Below are 20,909 nucleotides of genomic sequence, written 5' to 3' on the forward strand. Positions count from 1 at the left end.
TATTTGGCAAATCTATCTTATAAATACAATTGATTTAATAATCTATGGTTATTTTTCTTACTTAATTATGCAATTATCTTTAACTTACTATCTTACTTTCGAAAGCAATCAAAAGTGAATTTAAAAATATTTTAATTTACTACATTAAATTTAAAAATATTTTAACTTAAATTTCAAAAATGTTAACTCAGATAAATAGAAAATTTGTTATAGTGATATTAATTAATTAATTTATAACAAATAAATTTTTCATAACTTTTTAAAAGCTATTGTTTTATAAAGAAGTTTATTCTTCTATCTTAAAACTCTATTGTGTTATGTTAAAACTATTTTGAGATTTCCTTCTGGAAAATAGTATTGATAGTCTTTTTATTTTTCAAAGAGCCATGGATTTTCATACGGTAGCTTAATAATAGTAAAAGCATCTACGTTAGCTAATGAATTTAGATTTTAAAAACTTTAAATATCATGTTTAAGTCTGATTTATTATTAGATTTTTTTATGCACCCTAAAGCTAGTTCTCTAATTAATGCCATCTGCTTAAGATACCTCATATAAATTTTCTAGAACAGAACCTCTTGGTAAAAACTGATTCTAAAAATTCGTTTGAAATAAAAAAAATTAAATTGTTTTTTTAACTGATAACAAAAATTAATGCTTAAATACAAATTAAAAAAATTATTAGTCCATTTGTTTTGCTACTTAGCTTATTTTTTTGTTAATTAGCTGAACATTTTTATTGGGATATCTTAACATTAAATAGAAAATTGTAATGATAATTAATAATTTACAGATTTTTCTTTGGCATTTTCATATTGCAAGCTCAAATATTTTAAATTTTTATCTCCATCCTATATTGTTTTACTCTTTCTAGTATTTTTATCTTCTTTTATAAGACTATCAATTATACTTTTTCGATGATCATTTTAATTAATTAGTACTAAGCTTTACTCATCACTTTGCTTCTCGTTTTCTCTTCCATCACTATCTGTTTCGCTGCTACTTTCTGCTAAAACTTAAATATCTTCATCTAAAGAAACAAAGTGAATTTTTTCAAAATTATTAATATACTGAGTAATCAATTTTATTTAAGACAAAGTATTTAAACTTTTTATTAGTTTTCTATCAAAAGAAGCCCTTTTTTATTTCACATTTTAATAAAATTTAATCTTATTTTAAAATTCATTTTTATCAAAATGCACTTAGGGACACTCGCTTGTTAAATGTTTGAAGTTTTTGCAAACAGAGCACGAAATATTTATCAGCTAATAATTATTGTAAAGCAAGATATTATCTTTAATCAAATTAAACTATTGCTAATCTTTTTCATTATCTTTAATAATACTTAGAAATACATCTCTTTGTATTTTAACTATTGATGTGAATGTAATTGCCTTTGCTTATAAATCACCTGCTTATCCTGTAAAAAAGCTATATGTGCCAAATACTTAATTACTAAAAATATTGTCAACTACTTAAGAACCAGTTTAGTTTGATGATTGTTTTGTTAATTAGACTAGGAATTATTTATTTTTTAATATAATATAATTAATTATTCAAAATAATTTAAAAACAAACTTACTTTCTCCATCAATCACGAAAATAAGAGAATTGAAATCAACATTTTCTTAGCTAAATATAACTTGGTTTGGCAAAAAATAAGCTTCTTACATCTATAAAGCCAGTTTCTCTTTAGTTTCTTCACTAAAATTTATTTTTATGCATTCAAATTGGCTTAATATTCTTCCAAAATATTCTTTTTATAGTTGATTTTTCAAATTAATAGACAGTTTATCTAACACAGATTAATTTTATTCTTCCTCCTTCTTGTAATTTTTCTAATAGAAATATTCTATATCTAAATTTATAACTCTCTGCAAATCCCTTTTTTGTTTTCCATAAAAAATATGATTAAATTAACATGTACTTTTTTTCATTAACTAAATGATCAATATTAATTAACATATTCCAATTTTAAATAGTTATATTAACACTATCGTTTATTTCATTCAGTCTTTCGTTGGTTAATGAATAAATATTCATCAAATGTAAACTCTTTAATTTAAAACATCTAAAAAAATTAAATTTTCAAAAATTAGTGTCTCATATTTCGGTATTTTAATTTAAGGCCCTCTTATAAAATTAGAGGGTTTAAAATTAGGATGCACAGTAAATAAAAAATTTAAATTATATAAGCTAACTATTTATCAATCTATCTACTTTTTAATTTTTGTAATCTTTCTTGGAAAATTAATTTGAATATTGATTAATTAGATTTATATAAAAATAGATAAAAATTATTTATTTATTTATTTGTGTGTTATTCAATAGAATATTTTATTTATTTATAATCAAACTTACTTATTTATGGATCTTTTTCTCATGTATTAATTGATAATGTTTATATCTTTTCTCTGATTTTGCTCTTCCTCATCCTTTTAAGCTAAGATATCACCAATAATATTAATAAAATAGCCAAATATAATGGTAGAAAAGAGCATGATAAAGGATGTGAAAAAGGCTTGTAATGGAGTGTAAACTACATTAGAACCAGTTGTCATCAATGTTAGAGACCAGTTTATTGCCTCTAAATATAACTTCCACCAAACAGGATCATCTGTAGTAAATCCTGTAGAAAACCAAGTTTCTATATGTAAAAAATTTTATTCAATTAGTCCAATCAAGTAATAACTGCAAGCTATTAAATGAGCAAGTAAAAAGAGACTCAAAATCAAATGAGTAAGCTATACTAAATAGTAATATTTCTAAGCACTGATACATATTTATTCATAAATCATTTTATATTCTTTACCAACGTTGTGTATTTTAATGAAAGAAATTCCCTTCAAAATAAGATTTAGGCTATTCTATATGTAAAATTAAATGATTAGAGTAAAGAGAGGAAGAACATCGTAAATTAAGTTGTCTCTGAAGTATTTTATGAATATAACTTTTCTATCTGAAAAATATTCAGTCTGAATATAAACAGAAGTGTTTAATTTGATGAGAATTTCAGCTATCTATAGACAAATACCTACTTATATGAAAGTTTGAGTAATATGGACATCAAAAATTATGTCAATAGACAGTAAAATGTAAAACAAATAATTCAGAAAGCAAAATAACAGACTGAGAAAGAAAACAACAGAATTTTAGGGATTGAAAGGCGGAATGTACTTTAAAAAATTGAATTAGCTTTCGCCTACACATTAAAGTAACTCTAAGCATGTTCGTTTTGAGTTAGTCCTATTAATTTGATCATTTATATCGCTTAAATCGTTAATAATTGATTAAATTTGATTGTTTTTTAACAAGTTAGTTCTACCAAAAATAGTCTTATTATAAAAAAAGTTCATTATTTTTTTGCGAATTTGAGTTAGCTTTAACAAGTCTTTTTTGAATTAAAGCGTCCTAGATAAATCTTATTTTACATCAGGCTTTCTTTATGCTTTTGCTATATAAGAGCCTCTCATTGATGATTGAACTGATTTTCTATTTGAATCGTCGTTAAAAGTCATTTACCTGTCATCATTAACAGTAGTGTAATGCTTATTTTAATGCAAATTATTTTTTTGTTTTGTTTGATTTTTATCTTTACTAACATAAAAACTCTCTGTTGTTACAACTGAGTTAGTGATAAGCTAATCCATTTAGCTATTTTTATTTATTTGCTCAACTTTGTCTTATTACAAACTAGTTTTACCTTCTCGACTTGAATTATGGATCTAACATTCATTAAAGGTATTATCTTTTATGTTATTTGACTGTCTGTATGTTGTAAATATTTCGCTATTGCAAGACTCTTCAAAATGGTCGCATACTTTCTTCAGCTAAGTATTCTCTTCTATTTAATCTGTTAATCTCTTTTTCTAAAATTACTAATTTTCTATAAGATCATCGCTTATCCTCAACACGCTTTTAGACATTTCTAATACTAAATATTTATATAAATAAATAAAGGGTAGTCTATTAATTAAACCTTACAAAATTATTACCTTCAAATATTAAAAGTGATTTTAATCTTTTAATTATTCGTAATTAACACTAAAATAGAGAACTTTGTTTTAATTATTTATTTTATTTATTATTATTAAAACGAGAAAAACTTTCCTATTATTCATTTTATTTAGAATCTTTTTGTATACTATACTTATTTTAATTTGCATATTATCTATTTTTAACTAGGCAATGTTTATTAGCCAAGTAAAGCATTAAATTAAGACTTTTAATTTATTAGAAGAGATTTAAAAATTTGAAATAGCAGAATTCATTTTAAATACAACAACTAAAATTAATTGGTCAAAATTTTAATTTAAATATGTAATTTTTTTACTTAATAAGAATAAATAAAATGATTAAATTTTTTCATAATTTAATTAATTTTTCTTTTAATAGCAAATAAAATATTTAAAAATGAATTAAATAATGAATGACAGACTGACTGACAGACATACAGACAATAAATAGTTAGGTAGAAGTTAGTTAGTCATATAGAATTATACTATTTTTAATTTTCTCCATTCACTTACGTAGCTTAGAAGTCTTAAGCTTCCTTACATTAAATCTTATCTTTTGATTGTACTCTGAGATAATTTTATAAGAATTTCCATATGGAAAATAAATATCGTAATCTCTTTTCTAATCAATTTCAATAATGGATTGTTGATTATTTTTATTATTCTAAATATTTTCGCTTGCAAATAGCTTGTCTTGACCTTGAATTACTTTATTTATTTATTCTTTTGTTAAGTTTTTTAATAAATCTTCAATTCTATCTATCCTTTAATCCAAATTCATTGGATAATAAATTTACTAGTTTTACAAATAATTTAAGTTAGCAACATCTTTGATGTTTAAGTTTTGCTAAGAACTTTAAATTTATTAGCTTTAATAAGGATAATCTAAATTCTGTGACATGATCGCTTATTGGTCCTACTTTTAATACATAATACATGAAAATAGAAAAGTCTAAGCCAAACACTTATCAATTTATTTTATTAAATGCATTTTAAAATGTTTTCTAAATAAAAAATGTACTCAAACAATGTTTAATAATAAAATAAAAACAATTTAATTTGTTTTAATAATTTTGTAAAAGATTACGTTGGATTTCCTTTCCTTAGTTGTATATTCTTAAACATTTTCATCATCGATATTTTAATTAATAGAAACATTTGTCCTATTTGGATTTTTATATTTTTATGTTGACATTTATCTCTGTCTTTGAATCTGATATTCAGAATTCTAAACTTTTTAATCATCTTCAAAATCCTCAATTTTACTTTGAGTGCAGGATCGTTGAGCGTCGCTGCTACATCTGTATTATTGATCTAAGTCTTTACTCTGAATTGTACTTAAAGCTAAAAATCGTTCTCTTTTAGGACATAATTGATTTTAATTATTTTTAGATGTATTTTTTTAATGTTCTCTTTATTTTTCTTCAACAAGGGGTTAGTTCATTATTGCATTAGGCTATGCTTTTTTCTTTCTATCCCAATCTTGTCTTATTTATTTTTAATTAAGGAAAAAATTCTCTTTTATTGTGTAATCAGATTTATCAAAGTGGACTAAAGGGCAGTGCTCCTATTAGTGTTTATTTTTAAAGCAAACTTTACATGCCAATTTTATAACTTCATAGTCTTAATACAAACCTACTTTTTCTCTAATGCTGCAAAAAACTTACAAGTCCTTTTCATTTTATCTTATGGTTTCTAAAAATTTATCTCTTTGTATTGTTAAAATTCGTGTAAAATCACAAGCCTAGTATATCATTCCTTCATTTACTCCTCCAAAAAATTATACTTCTCCTAGCACTTATTCCTTACCTACAAAATTATTATCATTAATATGGGCTTACTCGTAATCATATTCACAAACTTATCTGACTAACTTAACTATTCGTTTAATTATTAAATTTAACTTTAATCAATTTATAATCTTTTATAAATAATATATTTAATGTACCTGATCCTTCAACAATGTAAATTAACTTGTTGTGTGGTTAGCTTATATTATCATTTATCACCTAACCTGGTAAATAAGATTCTTCTTCAATTACCATTGAAAGCTTTTAAAGAGTTTCATGACTAAAATTGCATGAAAGGAATGGTATTTTATCTAAAATTTTTCCGAAATATTGTTCCTTTAAATCATGAAGTAAATTATTTGAGATTTTAGATAAAACCTATTGATTAAGCTCATCATCCTTCTTGTAATTATGATGATAGTAGTATTCTAAATCTAAATTAATTGCTCTCTGAAGAGTTCTTTAAGAAAGAAATAAGAAATAAAGTTTATAAAGATATATTTTTGTATAAATTTTTCAAAAAATAGATCAAATTTTATATAACTAATGAAAGATAAAAATTTTTGCTAAACAAAATGTTAAAAATGTATTAAGAAATACTTATTTTACAAATTATTATATTATATTTTCACCCACCTTCACCCTTAGTGGGAGTAAATAATTTATTTATAAGTGGATGAAAATAAATATAGGAGGATTTAGTAAAATATATGAAAAATATTGAGAACTTCGTTAGGAATTTTTAATTAGTATTAGAAAATAATTGTCAATAATTAAAGAAAGATGATATAAATTAATTGATTTACTTGCTAATTTATCTTTTTCTCATGTACTTGTTGATTTAATTAATATCTCTTCTCTGCTTTTCTTCTTCTTAATCTGCCTCTGTAAGTATTATGCCAATTATGTTAACTAAATAACCAAATATAATTGTTGTAATTAGCATTATAAATGATGTGAATGATGCCTATGAAATTGTTTAAGCTACATTAGATCCGGTAGTCATTAAGGTAAGTGACCAGTAAAGAGAACAAACATACAATTTAATCCAATTCTTATCAGCAGCTATGCCTTCATCAAACCAAGTTTTTTCTTCTCCAAAGTAATGCAGCTCCAAAACTCCAAGTAAATACCATAAGCAAGCTATAATATGAGCGATCATGAAAAGTTAACACATTAATTTTACTATCTGAATGATATAATAATTTTCATATTAAATGCAAACAACTGTTTATATCTCTCTTAATTTTATGTTTATATTTTTTAGCTTTATGAATTATAAGATTTTGAATGCGAAAATAAGTTTTGTTTACTGCTATGGAATTAGTATCAAAATAAAAGGTATTATATCATAAAAAGCATACCTTTTAATGTAATTGAGTGCAATAACCTTCCTACCCTAAATTAAGTTACTCTTTTAGTAAATAGCTGTATTGAGCTCAATAGAAAGTTACAAAAGCCAAACAATGTACATAATATTATATATATCAGATCCAATATCTAAATCGACTTAAAATGTGATAAGTATAGACGAGAAGTAAAAAAATAAGCAATTTATTAAGCAAAAGAAGATATCCATGGCTATTTTCAAATTGCTTTATGGATGAAACAAAGGTACAAAAGTTTTGTTTTAGAATTGTTTAAATGAAAAGCAAGAATAAATTTTGGCACAGCATTACAAATAAAAGCTCTCCCTTTCGAAAAAATTATCGCTGATATCATTGATAAATTTTCTAATTTTTTTATTACTTACCCTCAAATTTTTATTAATTTTACTTTCCTTATTTGTTAAATTCATTTTCAATTTTAAAAGAATAGGTAAGACATTCTAACTCTAATTCTACTCAACCTTCTACTTATTTTCTTCAGTAATTGATACTAAATTCTCTTCCCCTCTTAATGAAAAGTATTTATTCATTGAATTGTCAATTTTAACATGCTTTTCTGTAAATTTTTTTTAAAAAGACTCATTATTTTGACTTATTTAAAAATTATTTTTCAGCTCAATAATGTCAGTAGATTTATCTATTATTTAATAATTAATTCAAATAAAATGATATCAAAAAATTATATAATGAGACAATTTTTATAAAAATAGTTAAATTAGTCATTAAAACAGTTTCAAAATAAACAAATACTTTAAATGGAGTTATTCATGATATTTATAGAGGGCATTTTAGAACGCTATTCATTTATTTGCAAACCTAAATTAACATTAAGCTATTAATGTTGTGCTTGTTAAACTATTGTCAAATTTGGTATTTAATCTCCTTCGCTGACAATGCTTTCATCTAATCTTTGATTCAAAGTATCTAATTTAGAGTCTATGACCATACTTTTTTACAACAATTTAAATTTATTGTGAAAACTTTAGTTTTCTTCAAAAATTTCCATTTATTTAATGAATTATTTGTTTCTTTATATGTTTACTTCTACTTCCCTAAATTAATTAACTTAAACGGTACTTTTTTAACTTGTTATTTATTTTTTAGAAGCTTTTTGTATGGTTATTCAATTATTCATAAAAATTAGTGTAATAAGCTTTTAATTCATTGCTTTTTCTATTAATGAATATTGATGCTATAAAAATTATTACCAATATTTGTACATTTTTCATTTATAGAAGCCAAAGTAGTGAATTTAGATAAGTATTTTATATACATAAAAACTGATGCATTATTTGATTTAAAAATATACATATTCATGCATTAAATAAATTCAAGTCTTAAAAAAAAGTCAATGAGTTTTACTTAAATTAAATATGATAGTAATTAAATTTAATGAACTTGACTAATTTTCAAAAGCCTTTTCGTGATATTCTATACTTTTTCTCTTCTAAATATTTTAACTAATTTTAATATTTATTTAGATCTGTTATTTTTTAACTCTAAGCATGAAAAAAATAATATTTCTACATCAAAATAAAATATTTAAAAAAATTTATTTAAATTGCAAGTTAAAAAAATAGAAATTTTAGAGAATTAATTTTAAAAATAATAAATAAATAATTAAAAAATATTTTTAAAAACTCTAAAATAGTTCTTTAGGCATTTAACTAAAAATAAATAATAAATTAACTTAATTATTCTTTCAATACAATTAATTAATTAAAATAAATAAATAAATAAATCAGTTTTAATTTATGTAAGCTATCATTTCTTTTTCCTTTTTAATATTTTAATAGCATTTTTCCTAACTTTTTAGTTATAATTTAATAGGATCTTTTCCAGATTTCCATTAGGAAAATATATAGTGTAATCTTTCTTTAAATCAAAATCTAATAAAATAATGTTATCGATAATTGAATTTTATGTATTCCCTCTTTATGAGTTTTAATTTATTTACTTTCCTAAAATTAATTGCTAACCTGAAAATCCTTTTAGTATGTTTTCTAACTTAGAAAATTTTAGTAAGTACTATTAGGTAATTGCTTTTATGATGCCCTGTAAATTTGATTGAATAGTTTGATTTTGCTAAACTCCATGAGCTGTAGAATTTTCCATTAACTTGCTTACAATACTTGTTTCCTAATTATATTAAATAATAAATAAATATCATCAACAATACAGTTGTAATGATTACCTTTTGTAACTTTTCTTTAATAGAATTTTCTGAAGTGTTGCACTCATCATGTAGGAAATTTGATAATTGGCTGTCTACATTTAAACAAATTTATTATGAATTCCTTTTCTTAATAAGAGTTTTCTTCTTCTTCTTTATAAGCTCTGCACTTAGCGACTTGCTTTCTTCTTCTTCTTATTTTATTTAGCCAATTGATCTTGCTGTTTTCATGTTAAAATTACAATTTTCTACTTCATTTTCACTCTCAAGAAGACCTTCTACTAAACTTACAGAATGGTTAAAATAAGGTGAAGTTACAAAAAATTCTTATACATTATTACTCATATTAAATAATTTGCAAGCATCTTCTGTTTAGTATTATCTAACTAGCGTATTACACTGATATTTATATTTTCGATCGTAATTTTATCTTCTTTACTTTAAATTCAGGATATAATTTACCTTAACTTTATAACTTTATTTATCAAAATGAAGCAGTGGGCAGTCATATTGTTAATGAACTAAACCGTTACAAATATCGCATTTAATTTTGATATCTTCGAAATTATAGTTAAACTTTATTTTGTCTTTAATACTACAAAAAATTTGCATATCCAATTCATTTTACTTTACTATTTCTAAGAATTTATCTCTAGGAATAGACAAAACTTAAGTAAAATCAACTACTTTAAAGGTAATTTCATCCTAAATACCTGAAAAAAAGGCTATTTAGCCTATCACTTTATCCTTACCAAAAGTATCTATTACAAACCCAGTGCTAGAATTATCAGAACAAGATCTTACAAGTTCAACTTTTTAAAAAATATATTATTCAAACAAATTTAATAAATAAATAAATAAATAAAAAAATTTACCTTAGCCTTAAATAATATAAATCAATCTAAATTCATCATAGTTTTGATAATTATTAATAACTTGGCCTGGAAGGTAGTTTTGTTCTTCTATACAAAATAGTAACTTTTATTATGTTTCTTGACTGAATTATCCTGTAATAATATCTATTTTTTTCAACAATCTACCAAAATACTCCTTTTTCAAATCCTTTAGGAGATTTTCTGATATTTTAGAAAGAACAACTTAATTTTGATCATCATTTTTTTTGAAATTGTGGTGATAGTAATATTCTAAGTCTAAGTTTATTTCTCTCTAAAGATTTCTGTTGGTAAAAAAAAAAAGAATAGAAATAATTAAAGAAAAAATGAATTAATTAATATTTACTTGCTTATGAGTCTTTTTCTCATGTATTTGTTTATTTGATTGATATCTCTTCTTTAGTTTTCTTCTTCTTAATCAACTTCAGAAAGTATAATGCCAATAATATTTAGTAGATAACCAAATATAATCGTTGTAAAAAGCATAATAAATGAAGTAAATGAAATTTAAAGCACTGTATGAGCTTCATTAGAGCCTGTTGTCATCAAGGTAAGTGACCAATATAGAGAGCAAATATATAACTTTACCCAATTTCTATCAGTAGCTGCTATACTTTCATCAAACCAAGTTTATTCCTCTCCTATATACTCGAGCTCTATATATCCTACTAGATACCAAAGACATGCGATAATATGAGCGATAACAAAAACCTTCAAGACCAACTTAACAAGCTGCATCATATAATAATTTTGAATTAACATACAGATAGATATTTAGATATCATTCAGCTTCTGCACTACGTTTTTTAATTTAAAAAATTAAAGAATCTTAAAAAATTTTCTTGCTTTATAGTATTAAGGTTGTACAAATACCAACAAAAAAGCTAATAAATCCCATAAAGCATATTCTTTTATATAAAATCTAGCGATTGCCTTTCTATTTTTGATTAAATGGGTTTTCTCATAAAATGATGTGTTTAGTTTTATTATTACTTAAACAACCCATATTATGTACATAGTATTGTATATCTCTGATTCAAATTCTAAGTTAACTTCGAATATAATTAAAATTGAAGAGAAAAAGAAAAATAAGCAATTTATTAAAGAAAAAACAATATCTAATACAAATTTGAGGTAGCTTTGTGGATTAAATAATGGTATCTTATTTATTTTTTAGAAAACCAACTTTTTAAATTAGTCTATTAAACAACAATACTTTGTAAAAAATTTGTTCTTTTGCTGCTGTAAAATATCACTTTTGTCATTAATTAACATCCTTAGCTTTGGATTCTATAGATTAAAGTTTTTTCCTCCATAAGTCTTTTCTCTGAAGAATTTCTTCATTTTGCTTTTTATTTTGGACAAAAGCACAAACTCTTTCGATTACAAAAGGCCCTTTGATGGATCATTTTTTGATTAAAAATAGTTTAATACTTAAGTATTTTTAGCTTTTAGTTTATTTGCTTTAGTTTATCCATTTTCATAATCTGTTTATTCCATAATTTTGCTGTCATTATTAAGTAGTTAATTATGTATATGATTAACAAATTTAATGCTATGACTATGGCTCTTATTATTAGCTATATTAGATATAATTCAATTTAAAAAATAAATAATAATTTCGCAAATTTAAATTAAAAATGCTTGTTTACTCTCATTAAAATTTTAGTTCAAAAAAACTGTCTAATTCTACTCGTCATATTGAGAAATTATGTTTGAAAATTATTGAGTTTAATTATTTTTTTGATTTAAAAAATCCATTGGAATTTAATCTAGCTCGCTTTGGCAAGATTCCTCAACCCTCTAGTTCAAAACATCTAACTTGCTATCTTTTTCTAAACATTTTTACATCTGGCTTTTTCTTTTATTTATGAAATCATAGTTTTCTATTGGATCCATTTATTCAGATATACTGAATTATGTTAATTAATTAATTATTTAGTTAGTTCTACTTTTTTTATTACTCTATTCTTTAAATTAAAGAAAAATTAATTATTATCAAATAAATCAAATACAAAAAAATATATATTTATTTATATTTTTTATATTTACTTCTTTAAATTATACATACAATTTATTATATTTTTGTTAAATGGATAACTTGTAACAATTACTCTTCCATCATATTACGATTAAGTCTTTAAAGAGTTGCTTCTATTAAAATCAGAGTCTATTATTATAATTCAAAATTTAATTATTTCATATTGACTATTATTTATAAAATCTGTTGTTAAAATTATCTAATAAATTAATTAACATGCTAAAAATGATTAATTAAATCAAGTGAAAGTTAAATATTAATTAAAAAAGAAAATTATCATATTCATTTATTTAAATAAATAATATTTAAAAGCATTTTTTCTAAATTTTTTTCTTTCTAAAATTAAAAAAATTTACAATAAATAAGGTTTTACACTCAAATAATTTAATTTAAAATTATACATAATGATAAAGATCTATTATATTTTGAGTAAAAAGCAAATTGAAAATTAAATAAAAATTTAGATTATTTCATACAATATAAATTTTAATACATACTAAAAAATATTATACTTATTATTCCATTTACTTAGGGGTATTAGAAAGTTCGTAGTGGTTTACATACCACTTTTTATAAACTCAATTTTTGGGAACCCATAATTTTTGATTAAGAAATTGATAATATATAGTGTATTTTATATATATATATAATTTGATACAAAATTCATCGAGATCAACACAATAAAATGGATGATTTATCACATAATCAAATTTGATCAAAATTTAAAATAATAAAAATTATCACTTAATTTTAAAAACTCTTTTGAGGAATATCTTTTGAAAAAATAGAGAGAATTAAAACAAGGAGAATTATGCATTAACTTGAGATAAAGTTGGTTAATAGTTAATTTATTTTCTTCTGTTAAAAATGTAAACAGTGAATACTTTTAATCAATTATTACTTCTTTTCTAAATGAATTGATAAATTTTGATCTTGAAAAAAGTTTGATTGCTGAACAAAATAAAGATGATTTGAATTATCTAGCAAATTAAACTTTTTCAATAAACCAAAATAAAATATTTTGGAAAATTTTTATGCTTAATAACAAGCTACGAACTAGAAACAAAGAGAAAAACTTCGAGATAAAGACATAACTAGAGAAGATCTGTTTTTAATGGAAAAAATAATCTAATTAAAAGCAAAATTAAGCGAATTAAGAAAAAAATTGGAAGAAAAAATTACAGTTTAAAAACAACAATTGGCAATTACAGAAAGCAGAGAAGAAGAAGAATAAGACTAAGTAGACGTAGAAGAGTAAAAACAATTATCCGATAAAAAATCATCTAGTCAAATTTCATCTTTTTAACAAGACCAACCATCTTAAAAAAAAAATAAGTATGAAATGGACGTATTGAGAGGCACAAAAAACATTTTCACTATCCCTTTAGAATCAGCAAGCGAAAACACTATTCCTCATTTAACAAATGTTGTCAAGATAAATGAATAATTTAGTATGTTAGAAGTTGGCATGTATCCCAAAGATTGGATCTTTGCATAACTTGATGGATTTTCATAATTCTCATACATGTATTTTTACAAATACTATTTTGATCAACTTTTCTTAAATAAAGAATTAATCTAACTGATTGATGGTGAATATGAAAAACTAAAGAATCATCAAGATTTAAATCCAAAATTTTACCAGTTATTTAACAGCTATTTTTCAGAAAACAGCTGGAGAGAAATTGTAAATAAGATAAAAACTAAAGAAAGTTTTTTCTAAGTTATTATGGACTATTTTGAAAATTAGGCACATGCATACGCATCAGCTCAATATGCTTCTTTTACTTAATTGATTCAGAACGAACCAAATAGTTAATAAGCAAAGTGTTTTATTCAAACCATAGAAACTATTATGAGAACAAATGATTTTCTCTTATAAGGTTCAGATGCTTTAGGTTTCTCCAAAATTATTCATAATTATTCTAACAGTTTTTAGAAACATTATGTTGTTGGCAGTAATGAATAAATAGCTAACTTGTTGATAACAAAATAATCAATATTGTAAGAAAGGATGAATACTTCTCAACAAGCTATGAAAGGTTTTTTCAATCCATAAGAAATTATGAAAGAATATTACGATATGCAAGAAGAACGTTTAAGATTAGAAGACGAACTTTCACAAAGATAAAAAAAACTTTTGCAAGAATAAGAAGAACTTTTGCCAGTATAAACAAGTTTAAAAGGATAAACAAGTTTACAAAGAAAAGATCTCTTGGAGATTACTTATCCAACTCTTGTTTAGTCATAAATGAAAATTTTACCTTAATCCCAGAATGATCTTGATTCTTCAAATATCATTTAGTAAATAAAAAGAAGTAAAGAATCTATTTAAGTTGTCCAAGTTGGTTAATGTTATTATTCAAACGATGAAAAAAATATTTATAACATAGGAGTTGTAATCAACATTAACAATCCAAAAATTTTTAAAATGTTGCTTCCAAATAAAGATTCTTGGAAAAACATTCATCTTGTCTCTGCGACAAAACAAGAGAAAATACTCTTCGTTAATTGCGTTAAAGATTATTTCAACAACCCAAACACATTTAAGCAATACGATTGTGAAAAGATTTTTTATCGTTCAGAAATGGACGATTAAAAATTTACCAGCCTGATGAACAATTCTGTATCCTGTGAAGAAGAATAAAATGGTGTTTTAATTAGAAAATACGAAGGAGAAAAAATAATAATAATCAAGGATTCCACTCTTAAAAGAAAAGGCATGATCTTAAAATTGGAAAACAATATTTAAGAAAAATAAAAATTTGATTAGGCTAAATTTCCAGATTTTAAATCACTATTATCTAATTGTGTAAATAAAAATACATCAATAAATTAAATAAAAGAATTGACAGATCCAACAAAAATTATGAAATTAACTTATGCTAAAGTAATCGATTATCATAACTTATTTTCTGTTACCGACTCTTTAATTTCTAAACAAGAAATGAATAATTTTGAAAATCAAAAAAATATGCCAGAAGAACAATTTTACTAATAATTTGATAAGATGGAAGATTAACTTTTGACTAAAGAATAAATACAGTAAGAATTATCGATCTAATAAGAAGAAGAAAAAGAAGAAGAAGAAAGAAAAGAAGGAAAAAAAGAATAAATAGTCGAAAGATAAACAATAAACAAAGCCAAACTTTAAAATTAACCTTAAATTGTTGGAAATAAAACAATTAGAACAAAGGAAATTTCAGCTATAAATGATTTTTCAAATAAATTAAATTGTTGTTATCTCGCCGAACCAATAGTCAATGCTTTTAAGTAGATGAGCACTGGCTTGCTTTTGGAAAATAAATATGTATTTTATTTCGGCCTTAAAAAATTAATAACAAAGATAATTGGTTCTGTTTGCCCTCCTATAGAATCAAAAAATCACACAAAATCTAAAGATTTCAAAAATTTTACAGAATTTATAAGAGCAGTTTTCTTTGGTAATACTTCCTAAAGATAAAAAGAAATAAATGCTACTGAAATAGATAAATTAAGATCTGTTCTAATTTAACAATCTAGAACAGCTCTGAGATTATTTAGCTAATTGTACGGAGTAGAAATAAACAATTATTTATGTAAATAAATTTTTGAATGTCTTCAGTATTCTTAAATTGATACCTATACGAAAAAACACTATGATCGTTTATAATTGTCAGGAATCAATACTGTATGGAAAGAATTATTTTCCGTAAAAGAGAAAGATGTAGAATTATTTAATAAAACTTATGCAAAACTTTTAATTTACACAAATGTTGTTGCATAAATGTGTAATAAATCTTAAAATGATGAAAATAATTAGGCTTTCTTAAGCGAATATTCCCAGAGAATGATAAAAAAATTGTCATTGATTTTATTCCCTCACAGAAGATCAAACAGAAAAATGAACAATATTGATCTTGTTTAATTTTTCATAATATCTGCTGATATTTTTGCTTTGTTGTAAGGCTTCAACAATATTAGAGAAATCTTTTATGAATAAGCAAAGATGCTAGAAGACAAGGAGTTCAAGAAAATGTTAAAAAGAGGATAAATGCTACCAATAAGAATTAATAAATATTTCTACTTATCTATGTTTAGCAAATTCAAAATAAAATTAATAGATGGAGAAAATTATTAATTTCCATTAATAGATGGAAAACCCGAGAGAGACCCAAAGTATAGAAAATTACTTAAAAATTAATCTCACTCATAATCGTAATAATCTGAATAATCGTAATAATCTCAATAATCATAATCTAAATCTAACGTTGGAAAATTCGATTTAACGAAAATTATCGGGCCAAATAAAACTGGTAAATTTTCGTCTAACAATCCTAATGCCAATTTTAGAAACAATAAAAAAAATTGAGAACAATTTAAAACAATCGATTAATCATTTAAGGAACAAATGACGCGATTGAAAATATGGTGCCTTTGAGCACCAAATATAAAACATTGAATAATATTTATTCAGACAAGCAATGAACTTGTAAATTTAAAAAACATTTCAATAAGAAATTATGTAAATAAAATTAAATAATTTTCAGTAACACGAAATTGTTATCCAAGATTATCTAAAATATGATATTTTTCCAAAAATAAAAAAAAAGATAAAATAATTACTATCTTTACAGAAGATGATAAATAATTATTCTAATCAATCTAGTTTGAATAAGAATTAACTTTATCTAAATTGTTTTAATTCAATCCCTCTCTTTCTCTTTCTATTTTTCTTTCTGAATGTGATGAAATTTCCAACATCATAAACTTTATCAAATACTATTGCAATTGGTAAATGATTTATGTTATCATAATTAAAAAATGTTGGACAAATTGTTTTTATTTTGTAGATGAAATTAGACATTTTTATCATAAGAATTCAATAATAAAAAATTTAATAGATGAATTTATTAAAAAAGTTGAAATAGATAAAAAATTTTAAATTTTAATGACATTCGATTAACCTATTTACAACTCAATAAATGAATTACAAATTGATTGTATTAATCTTCTCCAAAATAAAAAAAAAAAAAAAAAAAATATTATACGGAATGATTTCCAGTATTTCCCCAATTATTTATTTGAATATTAGAGACAAAATAAGAAATGATTTATTTTAATAACCGTTTTTCTTAGCAAAGTGCATAATCAACAATAATTACGAACTTTTAAATTTAGAACAATGGGAATTGAATGATAAAATTATCAATAAGATTTTTAAAAATAAAGTAGTAAGTGAAAGATAATTAAAATTTTTATTTTAAAAAGATTAATCTATTTTTACCAGATTGACAGAAGAAAATTTAAATTGTTTAATGTTGTATGATTGCTATGACGAACCTTATCTTTGTTTTAAATTTATGTTGGAAAATGGGCTTCAACAAAGCGAAAAGTTAATAACAACATTTATTTATGTTTTGTGCGATTTGGAATTGGTTGATATTAGCAAAATACAATTTCCCATTCTACTTTAAAAAATAGATGAAGGTATTGATTTAATAAAAAAGAATAAAAGAAAAATAAACTATTAAGGATTATTGAATATTTTTTTGAGAATTGGCGGTTAAGAATAAAAAATTAAATTTTTAAAAACAATATTTAATCACATTCCCATTCAATAATTTTTGTGCAGATAAGAATTGTAAAATATTTTTCAATTGAATGAATTTGTAAAAGTTAATTTTGGGTATGAAGTTGATAGATTTTATTGGTTAGTAATGAGATAATCATTTTCCAATTTAATCAAGTATTCATAAAAAGAAATACAAAAAGATTATGAAAAAAGAACATAAGAAAAAACAAAGGAAAGAATACAAGAAAGAACAAAAGAGTTGTATTTAATGCTCAGCGAAATGAAAAGATTTTGCTTATTCTGTTTTACAAATTTTAAAAATACCGGTTATTATTCATTATGTTAAGAAATCGATATTATCAATCAACCAATGGATCCAACTTTGATCTATTAGATTTGAAATTTAATTCATCAACTATTTTTTTTATTTTTTTATCTGTGGTTGACATTAAAAATTAATCATCAAATTTTTTACCAAATTATTCAAATTCTCTTATTGTTGCTTTTTCTTAATTTTCTTTTTTTATCAACATAAATATTAAAAATAAAAAATAATCACTATCTTCCCATTTTTTCTTTGGTTGAATATCATAAAATTAATCAAAGAATGAGGATCTGGAACTTATTGTGATATTATTTTGTTCAAATTTATCAGCAATTTTTTAAAAGAATAATTTCAGATCATCGTTTTTTGAGGTTTCTAGAAACAACATTAAAAAATTAATATTTTTACAAAAACCAAAATATCTTTTTCTTATTTTCTTCTGAACAATCGAAACTATTTTCTGTTACAAATCTAATGAATAAACTTTGTTGAAATTCAATATTATCATCATTTATTAATCTACACAACAGTTCAGTATTTTTCTTTTCTAATAAAATAATATTCAGTTCTTAATTTTTCGTATCAACAAAATTAAATGGTGAAAAACAATGAATAGTAATATCATCAGAATCATTGATATTTTTATTAACCTGGTCAAACAAGCCGATGGTCATACTCCACAATTTTAAATTCCATTCTAAAATCTTCGTTGTTTTTAATTGTTTTTTTAATTCGTTCTCTTTTCCATGTTCATCATCTTATTCTATTTTTTATTCCGTAGTTCTGAATGTTTTCAAAATACAATTTGAGATTTCATCCATCTGTATTTTATTCAAAGATAATCCAATTCGATGTTCTTCTGGATCAACATAAAGTTAATCGTATTGTTTTGTTATTCTAATTTCAAATCCATTTGGATCTTTGAATTCTGGTGGTAAATTATTGATTCTGACAACCGGCTTTTCTTCTCTATCCAAAAATAAACTATAAATATCATCTTCGATTGGTTTTGATTTGGTAATTAAATCAGTTGTTTCTTATTCCAATTGTTTTAACTAATCCAAGTTTAACTAATTATCAGAAATATTTTTAAATTATTCTTATTTTTCGTTATAGTATTTTTCTGTTTTTTATTTAATTTACTCTAAAATGTAATAAATAATGAAAAACATTCCAAAAAAAAAACTACTATTTTTAATTTCAAATTGTGTTACTTATGATTTCATAATATCAATTGAAATTTATTGTTCCTTATTGTCTCTGTTAAAATAAAATAACAATGTTAACAAAAGAGAAAAAAGATCATCAAAAATTTAATTTAATTAATCGTATTTTTCAGAAATAAGTAAATTTTGTAAAAATTTTAATATTTCATTCATTTCATAGGTTATTGATAAACGTTGTACTGAAATTCTCAAATTTTATTAATCATTAGATAATTAATTTATTGTAGTGTTGTGAAGCTCAAATAGTTTCTTTATTTTTTCTTTAATATCTTCATTCTTTATTTTGTTAAAATAAAATACTAAATCTTAATCGAAAAATAATAAAGATTATTCACGAAGATTATCAAAATTTTTCATAATAAGCATATGTTCTTTTATTAAATCAGCTATCACAGAATTTAAATAAGAATCATTTGGTACTTTGTTATTGTTTATTCCACTTGAAAACAACAAATTACAAAAATAAAAATAAATACATCTTGAAACATAATTCATTGAAAATTCATCACTCTCTCCAATAATAGAAGTTAAATTAGTTTATTTAAAAAATTAACTAAAACAAATAATATCACTATTTTAAAGTTTGAGAAGATGTTCTGCCATTAAATTTCTTGTTTTTTCCGAAATTTCATGAAAATAAATATTATTAGTCAAAATATAAAATTTTTTTTAGATAGAATTTAATTTTAAATTTAACATAAAATTATTTTTAATTGATTCTTTGTCTATTTTAACTATTGATTCTAATCTTTCCATTTTACTTTGGAATTAATTTAATTTTTGTATTTTGAGTTCAGGAAATTATGTCAAATATTTTTAATAATCAAAATGTATCATCTCATCATTAATTTTAAATAAAAATATTTTCTTTTCTGTGAGTTTTTCAATATTTTTCAGATCTTCATTGGTTAAACTTTCTTTTTTTTTATTGTAATATCTCACAATACTTTCATGTAAATAATCTCTTGTAACTTCATAGTCAATGTCCAATAACAATTAACCTTTGTGATATGGTTTTCCATCTAACATCACAATATCATAAATTTTATCAAAAATTTTTATTTAAAGATATTCTTAACCTAATAACAATTCACCTGAAATAGTTCGCAATTCAGATTGTAATTCTTGTAATAATTCAATCTCTATTTTGCCAAAAATATCGTTTTTATTTCTGAGTTGAATCTTATCTTAATGGCAAAAATAATTTATTTCTATTTGAATGTAATTAACAATTAATAAAAAGTTATCAATTGTATCTTCCACACCCAATTAATCGATATTAACCTAAAATATCTTTTTTTCTTTATTTTTTTTATCTGGTAATTAAAAGAAAAATTTATTATTCTTTTTTACAACATCAATCACAATACAAACATTACAAGATTAACAACTAACTATTAATTTCTTTTCTTAATTTTTTATTTTATCAAGGGCATCGAAACAAAAGAATTTAATTTTATTAACCAAATGACTTATCATCATCACAAAAATAATCAAAACTAA

At 22.7% G+C, this 20,909-nt stretch overlaps 6 protein-coding genes across 6 annotated transcripts; 1 reads left to right on the top strand and 5 right to left on the bottom strand. All coding sequences in view use genetic code 6, as the record gives it.

Moving 5' to 3' along the window:
* Window positions 1-249: 249 nt before the first annotated feature.
* TTHERM_01295350 (cyclic nucleotide-binding domain protein) lies at window positions 250-3,926 on the bottom strand (the record flags this gene model as incomplete). The annotated part of the gene is made up of 4 exons (XM_001020717.2): window positions 250-594; window positions 792-1,516; window positions 1,583-1,884; window positions 2,362-3,926. The coding sequence occupies 4 exons, from the start codon at window positions 3,924-3,926 to the stop codon at window positions 250-252; spliced, it is 2,937 nt and encodes a 978-aa protein (XP_001020717.2).
* A 595-nt stretch (window positions 3,927-4,521) lies between these two features.
* Window positions 4,522-8,140, bottom strand: TTHERM_01295360 (cyclic nucleotide-binding domain protein; the record flags this gene model as incomplete). The annotated part of the gene is made up of 6 exons (XM_001020718.2): window positions 4,522-4,932; window positions 5,104-5,894; window positions 5,965-6,266; window positions 6,613-6,949; window positions 7,205-7,831; window positions 7,945-8,140. 6 exons carry the CDS (start codon window positions 8,138-8,140, stop codon window positions 4,522-4,524), a joined length of 2,664 nt encoding a protein of 887 aa, XP_001020718.2.
* Window positions 8,141-8,958: 818 nt separating this feature from the next.
* TTHERM_001295369 (cyclic nucleotide-binding domain protein) lies at window positions 8,959-12,159 on the bottom strand (the record flags this gene model as incomplete). Its single annotated transcript, XM_012798785.1, has 6 exons — window positions 8,959-9,333; window positions 9,389-10,179; window positions 10,243-10,544; window positions 10,607-11,057; window positions 11,517-11,840; window positions 11,913-12,159. The coding sequence occupies 6 exons, from the start codon at window positions 12,157-12,159 to the stop codon at window positions 8,959-8,961; spliced, it is 2,490 nt and encodes an 829-aa protein (XP_012654239.1).
* Window positions 12,160-12,990: 831 nt separating this feature from the next.
* TTHERM_01295370 (hypothetical protein) lies at window positions 12,991-16,652 on the top strand (the record flags this gene model as incomplete). Its single annotated transcript, XM_001020719.2, has 2 exons — window positions 12,991-13,177; window positions 13,351-16,652. 2 exons carry the CDS (start codon window positions 12,991-12,993, stop codon window positions 16,650-16,652), a joined length of 3,489 nt encoding a protein of 1,162 aa, XP_001020719.2.
* A 1,884-nt stretch (window positions 16,653-18,536) lies between these two features.
* Window positions 18,537-19,772, bottom strand: TTHERM_01295380 (hypothetical protein; the record flags this gene model as incomplete). Its single annotated transcript, XM_001020720.2, has 1 exon — window positions 18,537-19,772. One exon carries the CDS (start codon window positions 19,770-19,772, stop codon window positions 18,537-18,539), a length of 1,236 nt encoding a protein of 411 aa, XP_001020720.2.
* Window positions 19,773-20,434: 662 nt separating this feature from the next.
* On the bottom strand, window positions 20,435-20,767 carry TTHERM_001295380 (transmembrane protein, putative; the record flags this gene model as incomplete). The annotated part of the gene is made up of 1 exon (XM_012798786.1): window positions 20,435-20,767. A coding segment is annotated over one exon (333 nt), but the record flags the coding sequence as incomplete, so codon positions are not given.
* Window positions 20,768-20,909: the final 142 nt, after the last annotated feature.

The sequence above is a fragment of the Tetrahymena thermophila genome, assembly GCF_000189635.1.
Source record: "Tetrahymena thermophila SB210 genomic scaffold scf_8254557, whole genome shotgun sequence".
NCBI classification, from domain to species: Eukaryota; Ciliophora; class Oligohymenophorea; order Hymenostomatida; family Tetrahymenidae; genus Tetrahymena; species Tetrahymena thermophila.